Source organism: Zonotrichia leucophrys, unplaced genomic scaffold (assembly GCF_028769735.1).
Source record: "Zonotrichia leucophrys gambelii isolate GWCS_2022_RI unplaced genomic scaffold, RI_Zleu_2.0 Scaffold_65_257028, whole genome shotgun sequence".
Lineage (NCBI taxonomy): Eukaryota > Metazoa > Chordata > Aves > Passeriformes > Passerellidae > Zonotrichia > Zonotrichia leucophrys.
Genome location: NW_026992270.1, coordinates 176,489 through 196,594, shown reverse-complemented (window position 1 = coordinate 196,594; position 20,106 = coordinate 176,489). Strand labels below are relative to the sequence as shown.

At 40.8% G+C, this 20,106-nt stretch overlaps 1 protein-coding gene, 1 long non-coding RNA gene and 3 other non-coding genes across 8 annotated transcripts; all 5 read right to left on the bottom strand.

Moving 5' to 3' along the window:
- Window positions 1–6,675: 6,675 nt before the first annotated feature.
- On the bottom strand, window positions 6,676–9,444 carry LOC135460616 (uncharacterized). Its single transcript, XR_010443261.1, has 3 exons — window positions 9,411–9,444; window positions 7,647–7,674; window positions 6,676–6,769 (listed from the first exon to the last, which is right to left on the bottom strand). It is a non-coding gene; the product is annotated as an uncharacterized LOC135460616 (long non-coding RNA).
- A 375-nt stretch (window positions 9,445–9,819) lies between these two features.
- LOC135460615 (large ribosomal subunit protein uL22-like) lies at window positions 9,820–13,841 on the bottom strand. 4 transcript variants are annotated; one of them, XM_064737517.1, is made up of 7 exons: window positions 13,528–13,841; window positions 13,076–13,128; window positions 12,945–12,985; window positions 11,682–11,816; window positions 11,173–11,271; window positions 10,351–10,542; window positions 9,820–9,915 (listed from the first exon to the last, which is right to left on the bottom strand). In XM_064737517.1, the coding sequence occupies exons 2-7, from the start codon at window positions 13,113–13,115 to the stop codon at window positions 9,868–9,870; spliced, it is 555 nt and encodes a 184-aa protein (XP_064593587.1). In that variant the 5' UTR covers window positions 13,116–13,128; window positions 13,528–13,841; the 3' UTR covers window positions 9,820–9,867. The 4 variants fall into 4 exon arrangements, with proteins under 4 accessions (XP_064593587.1, XP_064593586.1, XP_064593588.1 ...); XM_064737516.1 differs by having other exon boundaries at window positions 13,404–13,535; XM_064737518.1 differs by having other exon boundaries at window positions 13,430–13,529.
- Window positions 10,194–10,265, bottom strand: LOC135460620 (small nucleolar RNA SNORD58). The gene has a single exon (XR_010443264.1). It is a non-coding gene; the product is annotated as a small nucleolar RNA SNORD58 (small nucleolar RNA).
- On the bottom strand, window positions 10,760–10,829 carry LOC135460619 (small nucleolar RNA SNORD58). Its single transcript, XR_010443263.1, has one exon. It is a non-coding gene; the product is annotated as a small nucleolar RNA SNORD58 (small nucleolar RNA).
- LOC135460621 (small nucleolar RNA SNORD58) lies at window positions 13,228–13,296 on the bottom strand. The gene has a single exon (XR_010443265.1). It is a non-coding gene; the product is annotated as a small nucleolar RNA SNORD58 (small nucleolar RNA).
- Window positions 13,842–20,106: the final 6,265 nt, after the last annotated feature.

The following is a 20,106-nucleotide window of genomic DNA, read 5'->3' as shown; positions in this document are numbered from 1 at the left end:
GATAGAATATAAAAACATGTTCATCTCAAATGTATAGTCAGAATCAGATTTGAGTTGAAATACCCCAATTCCCAGAGCTCTCAATAAAAGCACCGACATAATCATTTTCGTGATTATGTGTTTCTGAACGCTAACAGTACTTCTCCAAAACTAACACCATAGAATCAGTCAGTTCCCTTGGTATCAAACCACACATCCTTCTCAAATCTTGACTGTTTCTCAATTCAAAGAACAGATCTACATAAGGCACTTTGTTTCACCTCTCTTTTCTCTGGCAATATTACATTAACTGTAAAACCATATAATAATCCACACAACATTAACAGGCCTCTTCTCTTGATCATCTAATGGATACTCTGGCCACCAACAATTACAGCATTCTATTAACTGTTTCCAAGTTAAAGGGCTGCCTTTAAACTTTTTTCATTGTTGTAAAATACAACTTTAAGGTGAACATCTTGGTATTCCCCCTTCCCGGGTTTGTGAAGACAAGCCTAATCCCATTATGATACCAAATCTCTAATTCCCTGACAACCACTTTAATGTCAGAGCCACAATTAATGCAAATCCAGACACTGCATTTACTAAAAAATACCTGAAGATTAAAGACACACTCAATAATTAACACTAAAGCAGTAAGTCTCACTGTGCCAACATTTGAGAGCACTCTAAACACACAAGCCTAGCTTAGGAGATGCTTTGACAATTTATGTTCTAACATTCACAATAAACAAACATTTAATACACATCAAATACTTTAAAACTTACACAATAAACAAGCACTTGCATTTAACACTCTTACAGCGAATGAATTTTTCTTTTTTAAATATATATACACTACGGGCATCCCCAAGTCAGGCAGGCTCAATAATACTGTAACACACATTTACAAAATAATTTACATTTAAGGCATTAATGCTTATCATAGGGTTTTAATAGGTGCAGAACACCTGGCAAACCTCTCTACAAGGTGGCTCATATGCATGCAGCACTGTGTCCAACTAATGCAAAGGCAAGTAGGACTTGAACCCATGTGTGCACCTTCTGATTCTTGCTCATAATAGTTTTCCAACTAGACAGTAGGACTCAAACCCACACCCTTTGACACTCACAGTTTTACAATTATATTTAATAGAAAATAGCCAATTAAATCATCACTAGTGATTCCTTTTTATAACCCAAATATCGCACTCCTTTTTTACAGTTGTATCGCCACTTTTATAACCCAATTGTATTATAGAGCTCAATTTCTGCAGCGATTTTCAGCTGCAGCTTATGGTTAGTTATACCTTTTATGCCTTCAGTAATGCTATAATAAAAGCCATGGGGCCTTGCCCTGAACTCACTAGATCAGGAGATCAGAGGACCTCCCTGAAAAACCTTTGGTGCATGCTAAAGCCTCTCTCAATCCCATGAATCCGTGGCACGTCAGAAGCAGTTGTCCCATCTGGGTCACCAAAAATTGTCACCAAAAACATTGGGATAAATTAAACTCTCTAACATTCTTTTTTAGTATTAGGGAGTAGGCATTACTTTATTCTGGCCAGGGTGCATAGGGATGGCTCCACCTACATGCACACGACTTTCAAAACTTTTCATTTATTTATACATTTTTCGCAAACAAAGAAATTAATGTTCAGTGGTTCTAAATTACATAATTCTCTTCATTAATTAGTATTCTGTCTTCTATTGGTTATTGATTTCTCACTTCTCGTGCTAATTAGTCCACATTTTTCGTTGTTTTAATAATCGTTTTCCCAGACAGGGAGTCTCCAGCAGATAATGAATTGTCTTTGTTAGTCTCTTCTTTATCTTCTGGTTACTTCAACATATCCTTGGAAGGCTATATATTCTGGATTCCAGATGTTCAGACTTTAGCTGCCCCAGCCTTTGTTCATTGAAGCTTGTCAGGGTTAGTTTAGCAAAACCTAAAGTTTCAGTAATCTAATAACCACACTCTAGCACTCTGTGGGAAAAGCTTAGCTACGTGCTGGCTAAAATGGAAAATTACACTGCTTAAGACTAATACACTAATTGTGATTAAAACAATTAACTGAAAAGTTAATTAAACAATTAATTAGAAAAATTAGTTAGGACGGTTATATAATTTCAAACAACCTCACCTGGAAGCATAGAGGCATTTAAGTTGGGCCCTCAATGAAAATAGCTGATTTTCAGTTGGGAGTGGCTGGAAGAAGGAGAAAACTGCACAAGGAAGATGATCCCTACTTTCATGTCTTAGGTAGATTAATGCAACAGAATTACTTCTCACTGAATGCAGATTTAGTTAATCTAAGTGTAAATTAATTTTTTCTTCATTTCCTTTACCTGCAGCCTCTGAAACAACTGTTCTTTCAGCAATAAAATTCTGCATTGTACAGAGATCAAGAAGGAATGACTCCAAGGACTGAACCTTAGCGGTATGCCCAAAAGCTCCCAGAAGGCTGGGGTGTGATTGCTATATTTCAGTAATAACAACAAATTGTACTACTGTCTGTCCTGGATTGCCAAGCAAATTGTATTTTATTTGCCATCTGTATGGCAGTTGTCTTCTGTTAACTGGGCAGATTTCCCTATTTCTTCCACAACTAATCCTCCCTCGGGAGAGACATCTGCTAATAGGCTATTAAATGTCACTGCATGACTGATAGGAACTATAGCATCCCATTGTGAGATGCTCCACCCAGAGGGAGGAGCCAAGCATTCCTACCCAGATATAATCTTGAGATTCTGGAACACCAGAACAGCTTCTCCACTGGATTTCTCAGAGGAACAGCTGCCTCTTCCACTGGATCTTCAGAGGAAGACTACACCTTTCTACAGGATCCCTGTTCCAACAGAACCACATCTGTCACTCCAGGAGGACTGCAGCCACGATTCAATTGGACTGCTCCCAACACCCTGACCAACAGGGTGTCAGATTTTGTTCTGACTCTCTGTGTTGTTTTGGTTTACTGCATTGTTTATTTTATCTTTTTAACTTTCTTCCCTAATAAAGAACTGCTATTGCTGCTCCCATATTTTTGCCTGAGAGCCCCTTAATTTAAAATTTATAGCAATTCGGAGGGAGGGGGTTTATATTTTCCATTTCAGGAGAGGCTCCTGCCTTCCTTAGCAGACACCTGTCTTTCTAAACTAAGACACTGTCATTAGATCAGCTTTGTGGTGAGAATTTAAATGTGTTCTACGAACACATCTGAATGAAGATAATTTTGTGCAGAATTCATTATTAGTTTAGACATCCTTAGGTGCTGATCATGTTCAATTCCTTGCTTTCAGAATCAGGCCTATGACAATCAGCAACATAAAACTTTCTCAACTTTTAAGATTTTTTTGCATATACTTGCAGTTTCTAAAACTTGTATTTAAATTAGGTCCTTGGCATCCAGCTACCTTTGCAAACCAACACATGGAAGGTACCATGACATTTAGACCTGCCCATAAAAAATATATTCAAAATTAGTTGATTTGAATTATTTTTCAACTATTTTCAAGTACTGATTTTTTTGATCCTTCCTCAATAGTATTTAAACAAAACCAGACAGCTTTAGTGCTGAAGATCTTAGGACTAGATTTGCAGAAGTACTTTGAGCTCTAAAGATGCCTACTCTGTGTAATAAGTAACAATACATTTGTTCATTAATAGCTAAATAATTTAAATTATAAAACAATAGCTAAATAGCTCTTGTTTAGCAGGATACCTATGTGCAGTCACGTACGGTAAAACCTTTAACTTCGTAGGAATTGCTTTGTTTACAAACCCCCCCTGTAACTAGGTACAGCTACATCTGGTAACAATTACTAACTTCGCTAGAATTGCTTGGTTTGCAAATTCCACCCCATAGATATAGGAGACCCTCTGTAACTAGATACCGTCACATATGGTAACAATTATTAACCTTGCAAGAATTGCTTAGCTTGTAGAATTTAGACTTATAGATATGCCTTATAAGGAAAGTGGCCAAAGAGGAAGACTTAGGGCCTTCATCCCACAACCACCAGAAGGCAGAGAAAGACCCCTAGCAACCGGAGGAGCAAGCGCAGAAGACAGACCACGTCATCCAGGAATCCGGAGAAAAAGGGCAATAAAAAGCGAACTTTAAAGGGGGAAAGGCGCGCGCCTAAGAGGAGCGGGGACTCCTGGCTGCCCAGCGCTGAACCTTGCTTATTCTTGCTTGCATAATAATAAAGATAATTGTACGGTTCTTAAATTTGGTCAATTCGTTTATCACACTCTGCAATTTTCTAAAAGTCTTTGGTATAAATGAAGCTGCTACATCATTATGTGCCTAAGCCCTTTTGTAAATCTTGGTTTTAGTGAGTAACAAAAATATGGGAATTTTCTCAGTTAAATTCAATTTATTTGATATATATTTTTTGTCCTGGTTTAGGGAAAATTTGGGAGAAAACCTCCAAAAGGGGCCCCCCCAGAAAGCAAACCCACACGGCCTCTTCCCCCAACTGGTTCGGAAAAAAATTTCCTTGGAGAAAAGTGGAAAATTGCCACCCTAGGACAATTTTCTCATGTAATTATTTCTTTTATTTCTGTCTACTTATTTTTCTTAAACAAGGCTTTGACCACTTCTTTGCATCCCAGCAGATGATCAGGCTCAGGCAGTTCCTTTGCTGTCACCTGATTGTTTTACTATTCACAACACAATAGGATTATTGACCTATTTTTGGAAAAGAATAGGAACAGAAGAGTTGCAACACCAATCTGCCGGAACTTCGAATGAATTATCTTATTCAAGAAAGTTGCATGATGCAGAATACTCAAGGTAGAATTTGACTGCAGCTGATAAAAGTATTGAAACCTCATTCCAGAAAGCACAAAATGGTATAATTTTACTCACATTATCTTCCTGGTTTGCTTTTTGCAGTCTTTTCAGTAGGCCTGGTGTTTACAGTGCTGGCTGGCACACTGCTAGAAACTGAGTTCACCCTACAGTCTAATTTACTATACACTTTATTTTCCCATGTTAGTCTGTTGTACTTCCTCGTATAATAATATCCTAAATAACTCAATGAATTATGTACACTTTCTAAAATGACTGCATACATTTACAAATTGAAGGAGCCCTGGTACATCTCTTGCTCTACTTTTTGTTGTGCTCACATCTGTTAGGGGTGAACATACTCTAAAATTTAGGCCTGTTTATGAGATGCCCAACATTTTAAAACAGCAGCTGAGGTTACCTGCCCAGGGACAGGAAGCACAGCAGAAGGGACAATCTTTTCAGATATCCTCACAATGTCAGAACACATATTTCTCTCCAGCTGCACATTTGCCATCAATCTCCATTTCTACAGCCATTTGAAATACACGGGAGTGACTTTCTCAGGCAGTTTACTCCTTTCTCATTGCAAGGTGATTCCAGACCCTTAGAAAGTTCCCAGTTTTCAGATTTAGAGCATAAACTGTGAGACTAGTGGTAGCAGAGGAACTTATTGTTTAGGGTGAGATGGGGGTTGATTGGTTTAGAAAACCCAATCCACACCAGCAAAGATTACACCTACCTTTTACCAGGTGAAGTTCTCATTGATAAAGGTACAATTTGTTGCAACAATGTGGGCAAAATATCCAATGATACAGAGATCAAAAACAATGGGAAAATAGCATAGCCTTTTAATACATATCTTAGGTAGGATTTCAGGGAAAATAAATCTTAAATAACAATCCAAAACTACTGAAATGGTTTTGATTTTGAATCTTTTAAAGAGCACTCTGTTTTGGCAGAGAGGACAAAGCGGGAATTAATTTTTATTCCTTACTAAACACAGGGACATTTAAAATGTTTCACAACTGGAATGCAGGTGAGTAGCAGAATGCATCTTCTCAGGAGGAGGCAAAGCTGGTCTTTATTATGAAGTCAGTAGTTTTATGGTCTCCTTCTGCCTGGGGCCTGTCTCCAGGTTTTCAAAAACTTTGTTACCACTTTATATATTTATAGCTCAGAAGCCTAAGGACAATTTTATGAAGCAACTTATTTTTAAATAAAATCCTGGTTTATTATAATTCAAATTCCTCAAGCATGTTAAAGTTGGAGGGTGGGGTTTTTATGAAAGACAGGTCTGCAACATTCTAAACCACTGCAACACAATATAAAGCAACAATTCTCTTGCATCATGCCTCTGCTGCTTTGCTTCAGGAAAGAAGGGCACAATATTTCCAGGAAAATTATTAATGGAAGTATGATATCAAGACTTTCAGCTTTTAGTAAGTTAATTTTACATATAGCGTAACTCCTTTAGCTCATCCCCAGATTTGACATGAAAAATCTAAACTCTTCATAATTTAAATGTGACACTTCTGTCACCACAATGCAATCCATAATTCTTAAGCAAGGTCAAGAACTGCCATAGCTTTTAAGGTGAAAGCCTGAAAGATTACACTAGCAGTTAATTAAATTAGGATGCTAAGATACATTTACCTTTCAAAGTTAGATTTATTCATAAGTTATTAAACATAAACTCCAATCACACCAAATAGATGATAGATGAAAAGCAGTTCCAGTGAGGAAAATAGAAGAACTTGATTTTTCAAACATTTTAAATTAATGTGCTAGCCGCCGTTTAGTGATAAGGGGTTTTATTCAGCTAAAACACACAAAGAAGAAAAGTCTCAGCACGAGAGGAGAAATACCACCAGTTCATATTGGACACAAGGGAATAAAATCCTTAGGATTGAATTCTTTTAATCCATTTTCTTGTCACAAACTTTTGTGTACCTCTTTGTGGCAATTCCAATTGCAACACCATTGCTTCCAAACTGCAAATAAAAGACAGCATGATAAATGGGATGTTAAAAAAGGACTTCACACCCCGAACAGTAACAGCTGGTGATGAAAATGACGTTTAGAAGCAGGGCCAGTGATCTATGAAATCTGCAGCAAAAACCAAAGTGTTGGTGTCCCTTTAGCTTTACAAATAGTTATTACTTCAGGAGGGGAACGAGGGCAGAGTCCAGATATATAAATCTTTGCATTTTGATAGAGGAGAAAAATAATAAAAGCACAATTTAGATGCACTAAACATTTTCCTCCATTACAAGAGGCAGAGGTGGCTAAAGAGTGTATTTTGGGGTTTTTTAAATTCTGCTTCATGTATTTGGTATAATGTACCAATTATTAAACTTTTTTCTTCTCTTTTTTATTCTCTGAAAGAACAGCCAGTCATTAAAAAAAATTAACTAAGCTGTTTCAGAAAACAGGTGCAATTTCTATCTTTCCAAGACCTACCAGAAGCTGTCTTGAAGTAAATATTTCTAGTTGGCTCAGTACCGGCAACTCCCTCTCTTAAGAAAATAGCCACAAAAATGTCTAAAAACATGCAACAATTTACTCTTTTGCTGTGCTCCCACTTAACTATGGCTGGGTACTTTATCTGCAGTTTCCCTGGTTAGCTAAGTGCATTAATCTTACTTTATAAATTCCAGATTCATCTTCCTGATCTCTTTTCATGGCTGAAGGTGCCTGTGGATTTCCACTGCTGCCTCCTTGACCTTGTTTTGTGGCTATTGTTTCTTGCACAGCTTTCTTGGACCACACATGCTTAATTAAAGGTGCAATAATGGGATAGATATAGGGTTCCAGGAATTTCTTGTAGACCCAGAGGAGGACCGGAATGACAATGCAAGGAATACACACCATAGCTTCCTCTTGTTCTGTGACAAACCTGGTGAGGAAAAAACCCAAAATAACTTAGGATGACTGTTTGTATGCCATGAGCTAAAAAAAAGGTCTTTAAATAATGAAGAAAGATTTTAGTTGATATCCAAACATAAAAGATTCTTAAATTATAGACTAGCTGTTAATGTTTCAAAAATCCTGTGTGTTTCAATTTTATAAAGTTCTCAACAAGGAAAACATTCTTGATATTTTAACAAAAAAAGAGCTTGCTATTAATTCATCAGTTCTACAGCTGCAACTCTGAAAAACAAATTCAGAAAATAAAGGTTTTTGGTTAAACCACACAAAAACAGTTTAAGCAGCAAGCTGCAGATATTAGCCCAGTTCTTACTATATTATAACAGTGGGTCCAAAAGGTTTGCTTTTCATATTCCCTTTTTATTTAAGGTGAAATTAGACAGCAGGACTCCAATCTACCCAATGGCTGGCTATCACTGAAGGGGAAGTCAGTGAGAGGGGAAGAGAATCCCAGTCAAGGTTTGAGAGAAGCAAAACATGGGTTACTTCCTCCTGTGCAAGAGGATCCCACACCAATCCCATACAACTGGACAAATGATTAGAAAATTAATCCTTCCCTCTCTCCCCAAACCAGGAGGAACTCTTCAAAAACAGGAGCCTAAAGTCTGTGATGAAAAAAAGGGGAAAACCAAAGCACAGGAGCAGAAAAGTTCAACTGGGAGAGGAAGCAGTTAAGTAGGATAAGAGATGTCCCTCTCAGTGCTGATGAGCAATATATATTGTATTATATTATATATATCACTGCTGAGCAATATATACACTCTGCTGCACAGCAGCAACTTTGCCCTTTACATTCCACCTTTCTAGGCTGCTATCTGAATTCTTACATTAAGAAGCAAAACAAAAGCTTTCCAAGATGGAGAATGAAGACAGATGTGCACACTTCATCTGGGATCAGTTAAACTTTTTTTTGAGCTTTCCTAAAGATTTTTAGCCCTGTGGAAGAACAAAATATCAATTTTCAGTTGACTACTTCAGAGTGTAGCTTTGGCTGCTTCAAATATAGTTTTACAGGATCTACTTTATGAAGTCAGAGAGAAATCTTCAGTCAAAAGAACACAAATGAGTTAATCCTTTAAAACGATTCAAAAAGATAATTCAGATACTTTCTCTGACAGAACTTCCTAGATACAAAATTTACAGCAATATCTTGTGAATTCGTCCACCAGCTAAAGAACGTGGCTGGAGGGAACACCCCAGACTGGCCTTCTGAGCCAACTGTACGTGTCTCTGCAGCCAGTTTCTGTGAAGATTTCAGACCAAAAAATAAGTCGTACCTCTGCCAGATGTAAAAGCAAGCCATTGAAAGTATAACACCTGTTCTAATGGAGTGAAATACCGTTTACAAGTTTCTTCTGTGATTCGGTGATGCTCTGTTCCTTGATTAGCAAGAAAAAAACCAAAAACGCACCAAAAAAAACCCAAAAAAAAAAAAAACCAAAACAAAAAAATCCCCTGCTGTGGCGTTTCCCTCTCCCGCTGAATTAAAGCCGGGAGCACAAATATTTTTCCGAATCGGTGAAGTTCCACTCAAACACGTGTTGAAACCTAAGAGCTCCACACCTTAACGTAGGCTATCACATTTCGGGGTTCGTCCGCTCCCGGTTAACGGAGCCGCTCTGGGCCCATAGAAGGGCAGACCCCAGCCGAGATAGAGAAGCGGCAGATCACGAAAGGGCCCTGGGGAGGTCGCCCCACACTCACCTCCGTCGGCACCAATCCAGCGCTTCTACCAACACTCGCAGCTTCCTCTACCACACCGGAAGTAATCCCACGCTTCCGACTCACTCGCGGCCAATAGGAGAAGGCGGCGTTCGCGTCATGTGGCCGACGCCCCGCCCCCAGGAGCCGCATTAGCGCCCGGCGGTAGCTGCTAGCAACCGCGTTCCGGCTGCAGCCACCATCAGGCGCCCCGAACGGGCCAGGACAGTGGGGCAAGAAAAGTGAATGCCTGCGTGTGTTCCAAATTATCTCGCTTTATATATGAATAATAGCGGTAAGTCAACAACATCCCCAGCGTTGCAACAACAAGCATCCCGACTACTGTGCTCACTTGCCTGTGGCTGTCCCACAGCAGCACCTTTCTGAAGCCAAAACAGAGAAACACACAGGATAAATCTAAACTTTCTCATTTTATTTATGTACATCTGGCAGAGCAGATTTAATCCCGGGCCATTAGCTTTTGCTTCTTCAGCTTCTTCTGGGATATCTGAAAAACAAACATAGAAATGAGAAAATGGCAAAATGAGAAAACACCTTCTCAAAACATGTTACAAATAAATTTACAGTTATCTTTTGAAGGTACTGAGAACTGTTCTCCCTACAAGTACTACATTGCTTACAGGCTCGCAATTTAAATTTTATTGCGGCACATCCCAGTTTCACACACATGGACTGAGGAAGGGAAGAACAAACTCCCTGTACTATATAAACCCCTGAAAATCATTTTCTGCAGTTATCCATGTGGTGTTCACAATAAATATTGAGGTTGCTCAGAAAGAACTTAGTAGGTTTTTTCATAGGTATTCCAAAGGTGTTCTAAGATAGTCATCGCAACAACCCTTCTGCCTGAAAAATGCCAAGTATGAACACTCAGCTCTCCTGCTGCTGACATTAAAGAGGACTTAAGGGTATGATGCTCTACCTTTTTCTTTTGAGCAACTTCCTCCTCTGGCTTGGGAACGATCTGCTCCTTCTCAGTGAGGATCATCTCGATGTGGCAGGGGGAGCTCATGTAGGGGTTGATCCTACCATGTGCTCTGTAGGTGCGTCGGCGCATTTTGGGAGCCTTGTTGACCTGGATGTGCTCAATGACCAGAGAATCCACATCAAGACCCTAGCAGGGAGAGGAATAAAACTTGTGATTTGTTTTTTATCTTCAAATAAATAGTCTCCACAGCAAAATTCTGAATAATCATGCCCCCTCCCCAGACACATACCACTGCTGGCAAATAAAACACCTGAATTCTGCAGTGTCACAGAACTGAGCAAGCTCCAAAGTCAGAAAAACAGACCTCCCCTCTACACATTACAATTTATTTAAAATTATGCCAGTGGCTCAGAAAGAGACAATTATTATTTCACAGTTACTCCAAAGGTGTCCTAAGACAGTCACCACTGCCATCAAAATTACTAAATTAAGCACTAAGTACATTACAAAGATACAAACTGACCAAGAGTTCATGTTTTGCTTTGTTTTGTAGTTTTTAGGAGACCTAAACACCACTTAAACAGTTGATAACCACATGCAAACTATCTCCCAGTGAAAAATTATTACTCCCATTTTAACTTGAAAAATGCACACAGCCTAATTCAAACAAAGAGTATACCAACACCTTGATACAATTCAGTTTCATTGACAAAGCAGGCATTACCTGGCTTTCCATGTCAGAGATAACCAGTTCAGGAGTGCTGACACACAGCACAACATCAACACTTTGCATTCACTAATACTGACACAGCCTACCTTGAGCTCAGCATTGCTCTCTGCATTTTTGAGCATGTGCAGCAAGAACTCTGCACTCTTCTTGGGCCAGCGTCCCTGCGTCCAGCCCCACTGCTTGGCCTGGAAGAAGACAACAATTAATCCCTTTTTGTCCCAGTACAATACAATTTACCCTTCAGGCACCATTAACTTGCCATTACATCCCCTTCTATAAAGATTGCATACCAAAACAATTAAATTTGATCAATTACTTGACACTGCAAGTAGATGCAATGCTGTACTGGAATTAAAAGCAACTCTTTTCTCCCTCTTGAGCAACCTGGTCTAGTGGAAGGTGCCCCTGCCCATGGCAGGGGGGCTGGAATTAGATGATCTTTAAGGTCCCTTCCAACCCAAAACATCCTATGATTCTATATTTTAATACAAAGTTATAATCAACAGTGACACACTATTCTCCATACCATCTCAAATTCATCTTTTCCTCTTAACCAGACACAGCATCCTTCTCACATTTTTATCTTGAGCCTCACCTGGGCGCATCTACCAACTCCCCCGTTGTAGCGCTGGAAGGGAACACATTGCTTCTTCAAGGTGATGTCCTTTAAGTACTTGGTGGCCTTGCGGATGTGCATGCCCTTGATGGCCTGGGCAGTTTCTCGAGTGTTCTAGCAATATAGAGTACAGTGAAGTTGTTAACACATCTGTACAAGTTACAATGTGAGCAAAACCACTCCTCTGTCCTGGATCCTATTATTTTTGCTACAAACTCAATTTAAAGGAAGCACTCACACACATACAAAAGCTCCACGCCTAAATTAAGAATGAAGAATAATTAAGAACACTTTTTTTTTTTGCTACCTACTTTTCTAACCCTTGGTGTGACTGCCATTACTGAATTTGCAGCTCTAACACATCTTGATTGTTTTTTACCTAATGCCTAGATCTTTCCAACCAACAAAAAAATTTGAGTAGTTATACTTTTCATAGCTCCTCCTTGATCACTAATCCAAAGAAGCAGGAGCCTGAAGGATAAATTCCTACTAAAATGTCAGATATGGCACCTCAGAGGAAGTGATGAGAACACAAGATAGAAACAATCTAAATATCTCTGTAAGTGAATTATAAAGGGGAGAAACGAAAGAAAAATTGAAGTATTAGTGCTTAAGACATTAAATGCAGGTCAGAGAGTAACTATAACCCTACCTGATCATAGTAAAAAAGCAAATCAAGACAACTGAAATATCTTTTCACATGAATTATGTACCACTATGGAGCAGAAAAGCATATGCTCAGGCTTGGTTTCATGGTTAACTCAAACGTGTCCTGGATTTACTGCCACACCTAAACTTTTTCCAGAGGGACCTATGCCCTCATGCCAAACATCGCATGCCTCCCCTGCCATACTTCTTGAGCAGCAGCATAAGCAGGTGAATCCAATGTTCCTTCCAAACAACCAGAAAGGCAGAGTAAGACAAATGAAATAAATGTCACATCTCACTCTAGCCCCATTCCTCCTGGTAAATTCACTGTAACTGTTTTCCTAGTGTATTTTATTATCTGTATTAGAGGGAAAACTCTTTAGGACATGTTATCTTATTTTTGATCCTGTGGATGAAAACCATTACAAGCAGCTAAAGCAAATATAGGCCATAACCTACACTACACCACCCTTAAGTAACCATGTAATGACACAGAATAGGAGGCACTTCCTCCAAAAAATGCCCAACAAAATATAACAAAACCAAACCAAAACCAAATGAAATTGCATTTCTTACTATGCACACACTGCCTACCTTGAAATGCACTCGCAGGTTGGATCCCCGTGATTTGCATGCTGCAGAAGAAAAAAAAAGATGAACTTCAAGATTTAAAATCTCAATTGCTTTGGTCAAGTTCTACTCGAATATTCATGAAAACAACTCACATTTCGTGGGATTGTCTGGATCCAGAGAGTAGCGCACCATTTTTGGATCTCAGCTGCAAAAAAAAGCAATTAAACCCCCCCATAACAAACCTTCTAACACTGATAAGCAGAACCTGGATTGTTTACCTTACTGCCGATAACTAACTACAGGAGCTGCTCAGGAATTACACTGTCATATCACAATTTAATCCAAAGGTGTCCTAAAAAAGTCATCACTACTGCCATAGCCTCTCCGTAGGGCCTGTTTCCACCTCACACCAGACAGCTACCCCCAAGCTCACTATCTCCAACCCCTACCGATCCTCCCCCGCGCCAGCCCTGCAAATACCAAGGGTCAAATATATTGAGGCAGACCGAGACTTCAAGACCTCGCCCCCTCATCGCCTCTCCAGGGCGCCCTGAGCAGGATGGAGGCGGATTAAGACGGCTCACTAACGGCCGTAAGTCCTCACCTCCAGACAGCGGCAGGGAAGAGGAAATGTAGGAGGCGTCGCGAGAATCTAGAGCCGCCTGCTCTCGCGAGAATCCTGGCGAAATTTCGGCCAGGGAGCGCCGCGGAGGTGCTGCGCTGCGCCTCGCAGAGCGAAGAGACTCGGAGAGACTGTCGGTAAAGGCGCTGCGACGGGAGGGGTGAGGGACCGGTCAGGACGGCATATGCCCATGTGCGAGCCCGAGGTTTGGAAGTAAAACATGCGTGCGCATCAGCCAGCGTTCTCGTGTCTGTGCGCGGTTCACACGGTCTGTTCACTCTCAGCTCAAGGTCACTGTTGTTTGCAGATTAGAAATCAGCCGAAACCAGACTCAGGAGCAAGCCCAAGGGCTGCAGCTAGATGGCAGCTTAGGATGAGAATAGTGAAGAATATCGTTTAACAGATTTCCAGGAGACGAGACCGAAGAGATTTATGTTTATAAATCAAAACTGGTATTTAGTGCACCATTATAAAAAAATTTCAATTACTTGTTAAAGTAAAAAGATTTGGTGTTTTGTTTTGTTTTTTTTTTTTTTTTCCATTTTAGGCAGCGTTTGCAATTAGAACTGCCTGGGAAATCTGACAAAGCAGTGGTTCAATAAAACCACAACGTTTCCTGAAAGTGGAACCCAGCTCCAGCAAAAGGTTCATAAAGAAAAAAATTGACAGAGTGGGAAGAAAAAGGGAAATTACTTCCCAAGTAGCCAGTAGTCCAGGCACCTCCCTGGCACGAGAGTCTGGATTTAACTCTGTGTTTAGAAATATGCCTTACTGTCTGTATAAATGCTTTGAGCAGGAGGCTATTTTTGAATCTTTTGTTTAGGGCTAAAATCTCCCATAGCTCTGAAGCTAGAATTTCACCCAGATGGAAAAAAGAAAATATCTGAACTATGGCAAATATTTACATGGCTGGAAACTGTAGAGCTCTAATTGTGGCTGCAGCTCTCTTATTTATCTGCCTTAAAATGTGTCTTTGCTTTCAAGGGAAAGCTTTCTACAAATTACATGTACTGCCAGTGGAGGATAGGGGCCTTTTCATGGGAAGTACCTTCACATGCAGCTTCTTGTTAGCAGCAGATCACAGAAACAACAAAACATTCAGAGAAAGCTGGAATAGAGGTGTGAAACATAAGTAGTTGACAGATGGTGGGAATTCTTACCTGGTCATTGTGTTCATCAATTAAGTCCAAAGCAAATGGCACATTTTTTGTTACTTAATTCTGCTTCCCCAACACAAGGAACTGTTTACACTCAGCTGCTGAGGGCTTGCAGTGGAGGAAGCATAAAGGTGGGAGCTTCTGCTGATGATATCAGGAACTGAGATGCATGTTTTCAGCTTTTTTGGGAGGTTAACAACTGCTCTCAGAGGCAGCCTAGCACATATCTGGTGCTGAGATGAGGATTGAGTCAGCTGAGCATTCACCCTTCTTGAGATTTACCCGGATTATTCCCCTAGTGCACCAGTTGTCTTGGATATTTAGCTTGTATGAGCTGACTAGAAAAGAACTTTTGTATCTTAAGCAGAAAATATAGGCATGTAAGTCCAAAATCATGTTCCTGAAAGCTGTGTAGGAGGCAGACACCTCCTAATTCCACTGGAATCTCAATTCCACAGGCTGTGCTGTGCATGCCCAGGAAGACCTCAGTCTTTTAGCAGGCATTGAATGCAAAGATCCAACGCTGTTCAGACCTGAACTGTTCCTCTACTTTGTGTTCTTGAAGCTTCTGCCTGTAGCATCCTTCTGTAAAGGGCTCATCACAAGGGTGGTGCCGTCTTGAGTTCTGCCTTTTTTTTCTTTCTATATTCTCTGTATTCTTTACACATATATTTCTCTCTCTGTAGCCTATTATTGTAACTTAGCTTCAGTATTTTCCTAGGCAGAAAGACAAAACTAATTCCAGGATCTCTATGCTATTTCATTTCTCATTAGAAACCAAGGCTGAGAGCAGCTCTTCAGACATATTTTTTTATAAACAGAGTTTAATCCTCATCTGAGGGGAGAGGATTTAGAAGGTGCTAGAGCTGGGGGGCATGACTTCACCGAGTGTGCTTCTAATTGGGGACTCTTTTCAGATGCTAATTTGCAAAATCTATGAAAATTTTACATGTAGCATGCAAGGTATGCATCTTCAGCATTTTCCACCTGACGAATTGTGCACCTAAGGATCCTTATATAAAGCTAACCCCTTTTTATCACCCTGTGTCTGGCTCATATTTCTAGAACTAGAGAAAAAGGCATCAAGGGCAGTAAAGGTTTCTACCATCTCCTCATGGTAAAAAGGGACAGTGCCAATCTTAACCCAACAGCATGGTGACCACAGCACACTACCAAGACACAGGAGACCCATTTTCAATTTTCTTCCCTTGAGAGGTTTCAAAGCTTCTCCTTAACCACAAGGCTAGAGACTATTCTATGGCAAAGATGTTCCCACCCTGCCTGCTGCAGGTTTTCTGCAAAGCAGCCCGCAATGTGTCTGCTTCAAATCTCTTCTCTGGATGTGCTCCTGGGGCTAGAAGGGGGCTGCATCCCTTAACCTGCCCTGGAAGAGCCCAGCAGGCAGCAGGGAGTATACAGATACAGGATTGTTGTCTCAAATTAAATCTTTTTGTGGCTTTAGTTGTAAATAAACAAGTGGCTTTATCAGTCCTATTGAAATTGCCAAGCCCAATGTCATCCTAAGTGACAATCAACGACCATCCCTCCTGTCCAGAGTGAGAGGTGACCTCCTAGACTGGCCAGGATTATGTTTTCATGGCAGGTCTGGAACCAAAAAGAAAACTCAGTTCCAGCCTGTCTTGGTTTGAAAGACAGCTGTCTGCTAAGGTAGGCTGGAACCTCCCTTGGAATAGAAAATATAACCCCCTTGCCTCCAAATTATAACTTTAAAATTACGGGGCTTTCAGTCAAATATATGGGAAAAGGAATAACAGTTCTTGTGTAGAATGTATATGTATAACAAGGCAAACAAACAACAGCAACAACAAACAGAAAAACCCAGAAACCAAATAACAGCCTTCTGTTGGCTGTCAAGCACTTTCCCCTTTGGTGTAGTTATGGCCACAGCTGGCAGGGATGCTGTTGGCTCACAGCCAGGCAGGGCAGGTGTGAGAGACTGAGGCACAGATTCAGACTGGCAGGGAATCTGAATCGTTTATTCAAAGAAACAAGCTGGTTTTATACACTTTTTTAGTGCACAGTATTTCCTTACATGGTAATTCTCACTATGTGACCTATCCCATTTTACCACATCAGCAACACATGTTCTAATTGTCCTTCTATGGGGTGATCATGTGCTCTTCACCTGTCAGTCAGCTTCCAGCAGACTTCTCTCTGTAGGGGTCTGCCGCATGACACCTCCTTCCCCCTCAATGTCAGACAGAGACAAGCCTCTCTGTGTTGCCATGTGCTTCTGCAGATGCATCCCACAGCCTTCAGCTCAATTCCATCCCACCTCTTCCTACAACTCCCTCTTGTTGCCTTCTGATACAAGGCAGGCGGCCTGGTTTCGGGAGACAGCACGGCAACCCCCTTCCCCAGGGTCGCTCGGGCCTAAGAAACACGCAGACACCAATATGGTGGAGGATCAAAGGCCTTTATTCTCTCTTCTCGTGGGGTTTTATAGTCTAGGGGGCTTCTACGTCAGGTGAGGGTCTGTCCTTACCATCTATGGTTAGTAGGCAATGGAAAGTTACTGGGCAAGTGGAAAGTTACTGGCATCTGGTTCAGGGGGCTACATTCCTATGTTAATTTTCTTATCTAAGGGGGCAGGGGCCCTGTCTTCCCGTAACATCACGAGATCTTCCGAACGCCAGGCCCTACCTGCTACACCCTCTTTTATGTTTTATTCAAACAGGAATCATAAAACAAAACACTTTTAACATTAGAATATGTTTGGCCCACTGTCTAAACCAAACAAGCTCAATTCCTCACAAAAGCAGTATCTTTCCTATGAATAAGGGGATAAATGAAAACACCCAATAACTGGTAACCACACACATCTCCTTCCCATGAATGGAGACAGTGATTAAACAGATAGAACCTTGAAAAACAAAATTGTCTAAAAACTTTACCATCACCCAGACTCTGCAATTGCTGGAGAGTCCCATTTCACAGTGAAGACTCAGAGAGCCTTTCCTGGGGAGGACTTCCAAGTTTACCTTGAAAGGGGGTCCAGCTTTTATTAGATCAGATTAGCAAGTCAAAGTGACTTGATTACACTTTTAGGGCAGAAACACCTGGGTCTGATGGTATAATCCCCAGTCAGCCAGGGCTAGGGCTTGGCCGGAGCCTCAAGCCTTGACTGAGACGGTTTCCCTAAAATACCTACAAAATTGCCTAAAAACTTTATTAATATCAGTTAGAAACATGACTTCAGAAGATTTATCTTCCCCACAAGATGATTATGAAGCTGGGGTATCCAAGGCTGGTCGGACTACTCTTGCAGGTACCCATCTTGCTCTGGAATTGGTGGAAACACAAGCATATCCTCACCCCCAGGTTATCAGTGGGAAGGGGCCTTCCCTTTTTTCACTTTCAAGATTCCTAACAAGTACCTTAGCTTTTTCTAAGTGAGCCTGTGATTCACCAAAACGTTGTTGGATGGGATTTTGGTTGTTCTGAAGGCAATTCAAAAAATTGACAACATATAGGGCTTTCTGCAGTCTTTTGTGGGAGGTATATCCCATTCCCACACTCCCTCTTTTTTGTTTTACCATCACGGACTTGAGAGTGCTGTGGGCCCATTCCACAATGACTTGACCTGTAGGGGAATGTGGAATACCCGTGACATGACACATCCTCCACAAATGAAAAAAGTTGGCCATCCATTTGGATGTATAGGCTGGCCCATTATTGGTCTTTATGGAGACAGGTATTCCAAGGGCTGTAATAGCAGACACAAAATGATGCTGGACTGTTGCATTAGCATTAATCAAGTTATAATAAGCAGTCCAGCTCAGCTCCATGAACCAGCCTCTGGGATGACTGACAGAAACTCACAGCCAATGGGAACTCACCTAGGATGCAGGCATCTTTATTGGATCAGGGTCTGGGGGCACATGGATAGACCAATGACCTGTCTCGACCTGGGAGTTTTGAATGGGCTATCAAAGAAAGCCCTGGACAATAAATCGTGTTGTTTGCTGATGACCAACAGGAGTTTGTCGTGTGTCATGTCTCAGACATACAAACATCACAGGAATTATTAATGTAATACGTGATGACCCCCTGATGTGAGGACAACCAGTCCAAGGACCCATGGAAATTGCGGAGAGAGACAGAGTGAAAAGCTGACAAATCAAGAGGCCAGAAAGACCCTGGATATAGGCAGCAAAGGCTGCAGGAGCTAACTCTTGTGACAAAGATTGCAGAAAATCACAGCTAAAGGGCTGTGTGGAAGAGAAACCAGAAAATCTGGAAAAGGAAGAGGCTTGAAAGAGCCCAGAAGCTGCAGCAAAGACTGCAGGAATTAAGCTTTGCAACAGTTTGCAGAAAATCACAGCCAAAGGGCCGTGTGGAAAGGAAACTGGAGAAGTTGAAAATAGAAGAAAAACCCCACGGGAGACATGGAAAATCTCATCTTTAAGCAGGAAACCCCCATTTTGAAGGTATGGAAGGATTCTTTTATGGCATGGGATATAGATTATGATGAAAAAGCATTATCGGTATTAATTAACTGGTCAGAATGTTATGGATTTAAATTAACTAAAGACACTGCTTTTCACTTTAATATCTGGAAACATACGGGTAAAATTATCCTGCCAGCAGCATCCAAAGGTGATGAAAATGCAATAAAAGTTATAAAACCATGGAGGCTCTTTTGGGATTTAATAAGACTATTAAATACTGAATTATATGGGGAGGAAAACACACCGGATGTGTTTTCGGGGGGAATGCATACTGTGAGAAATAGCTACTCACTTTTCATAGTTTAGGAAGGTTTATTAAACCTTATCAAAAATGCAACAGGAGACTGAATAGAGAAAAAGGTTACGGCGCTGGGAGTAAAGGATTTTTCCCGCCATGTGCTCAGCCCCCTCACAATAGAGGTTTTCCCTTTTTAACCCTTTAACCCCTCCCAAAGTTCTGTCCATCAACCTATTATAAATGATCAGCCAGAAATCCAAATTAATAAATGTGAAAGATTTTATTTTCGTGACTAAAATACAGTCCTCAAAAACCACAGTCAAAGAGACAGCGTTGAGCCTGGGACCGGCGCTGGATGAACTGAGATCTGACCTCCATCTCATCGGATATCCCTCTGTTCATGAATGCCATTTCCAGCAGGGCTGTTTTATGCAGTTTTTTATGCCTGAGGCAGAGATGCCCCAATTTCTTTTGTAACCCCGCATATGTATGAAGGTTTCTTTCCCTGTGCAGGGCTGGACAATTGCTGTTTCCTGAGTAGTGGCAGGCGCTTATCATGTCAGGGGAAGTAGTGTATTCAGATGTATGTTCCTTGGTGACTTTGGTTATCTTGATTGATTATATCTTGATTGATTATATCTACCAAGCAATGATCACCCTTGGGTGTTCCTTGATGGCTCCTGAGGAAGCCCAT

What these genes read in the sequence shown, in the direction of transcription:
- LOC135460615 (XM_064737517.1), bottom strand. Translation starts at nt 13,115, where the DNA reads ATGGTGCGCTACTCTCTGGATCCAGACAATCCCACGAAAT. An exon ending in GAGTTGGTAGATGCGCCCAG is followed by an intron (nt 11,272 to 11,681) that starts GTGAGGCTCAAG and finishes GTCTTCTTCCAG; the next exon opens with GCCAAGCAGTGGGGCTGGAC. An exon ending in AGAGCAATGCTGAGCTCAAG is followed by an intron (nt 10,543 to 11,172) that starts GTAGGCTGTGTC and finishes TCTCCCTGCTAG; the next exon opens with GGTCTTGATGTGGATTCTCT.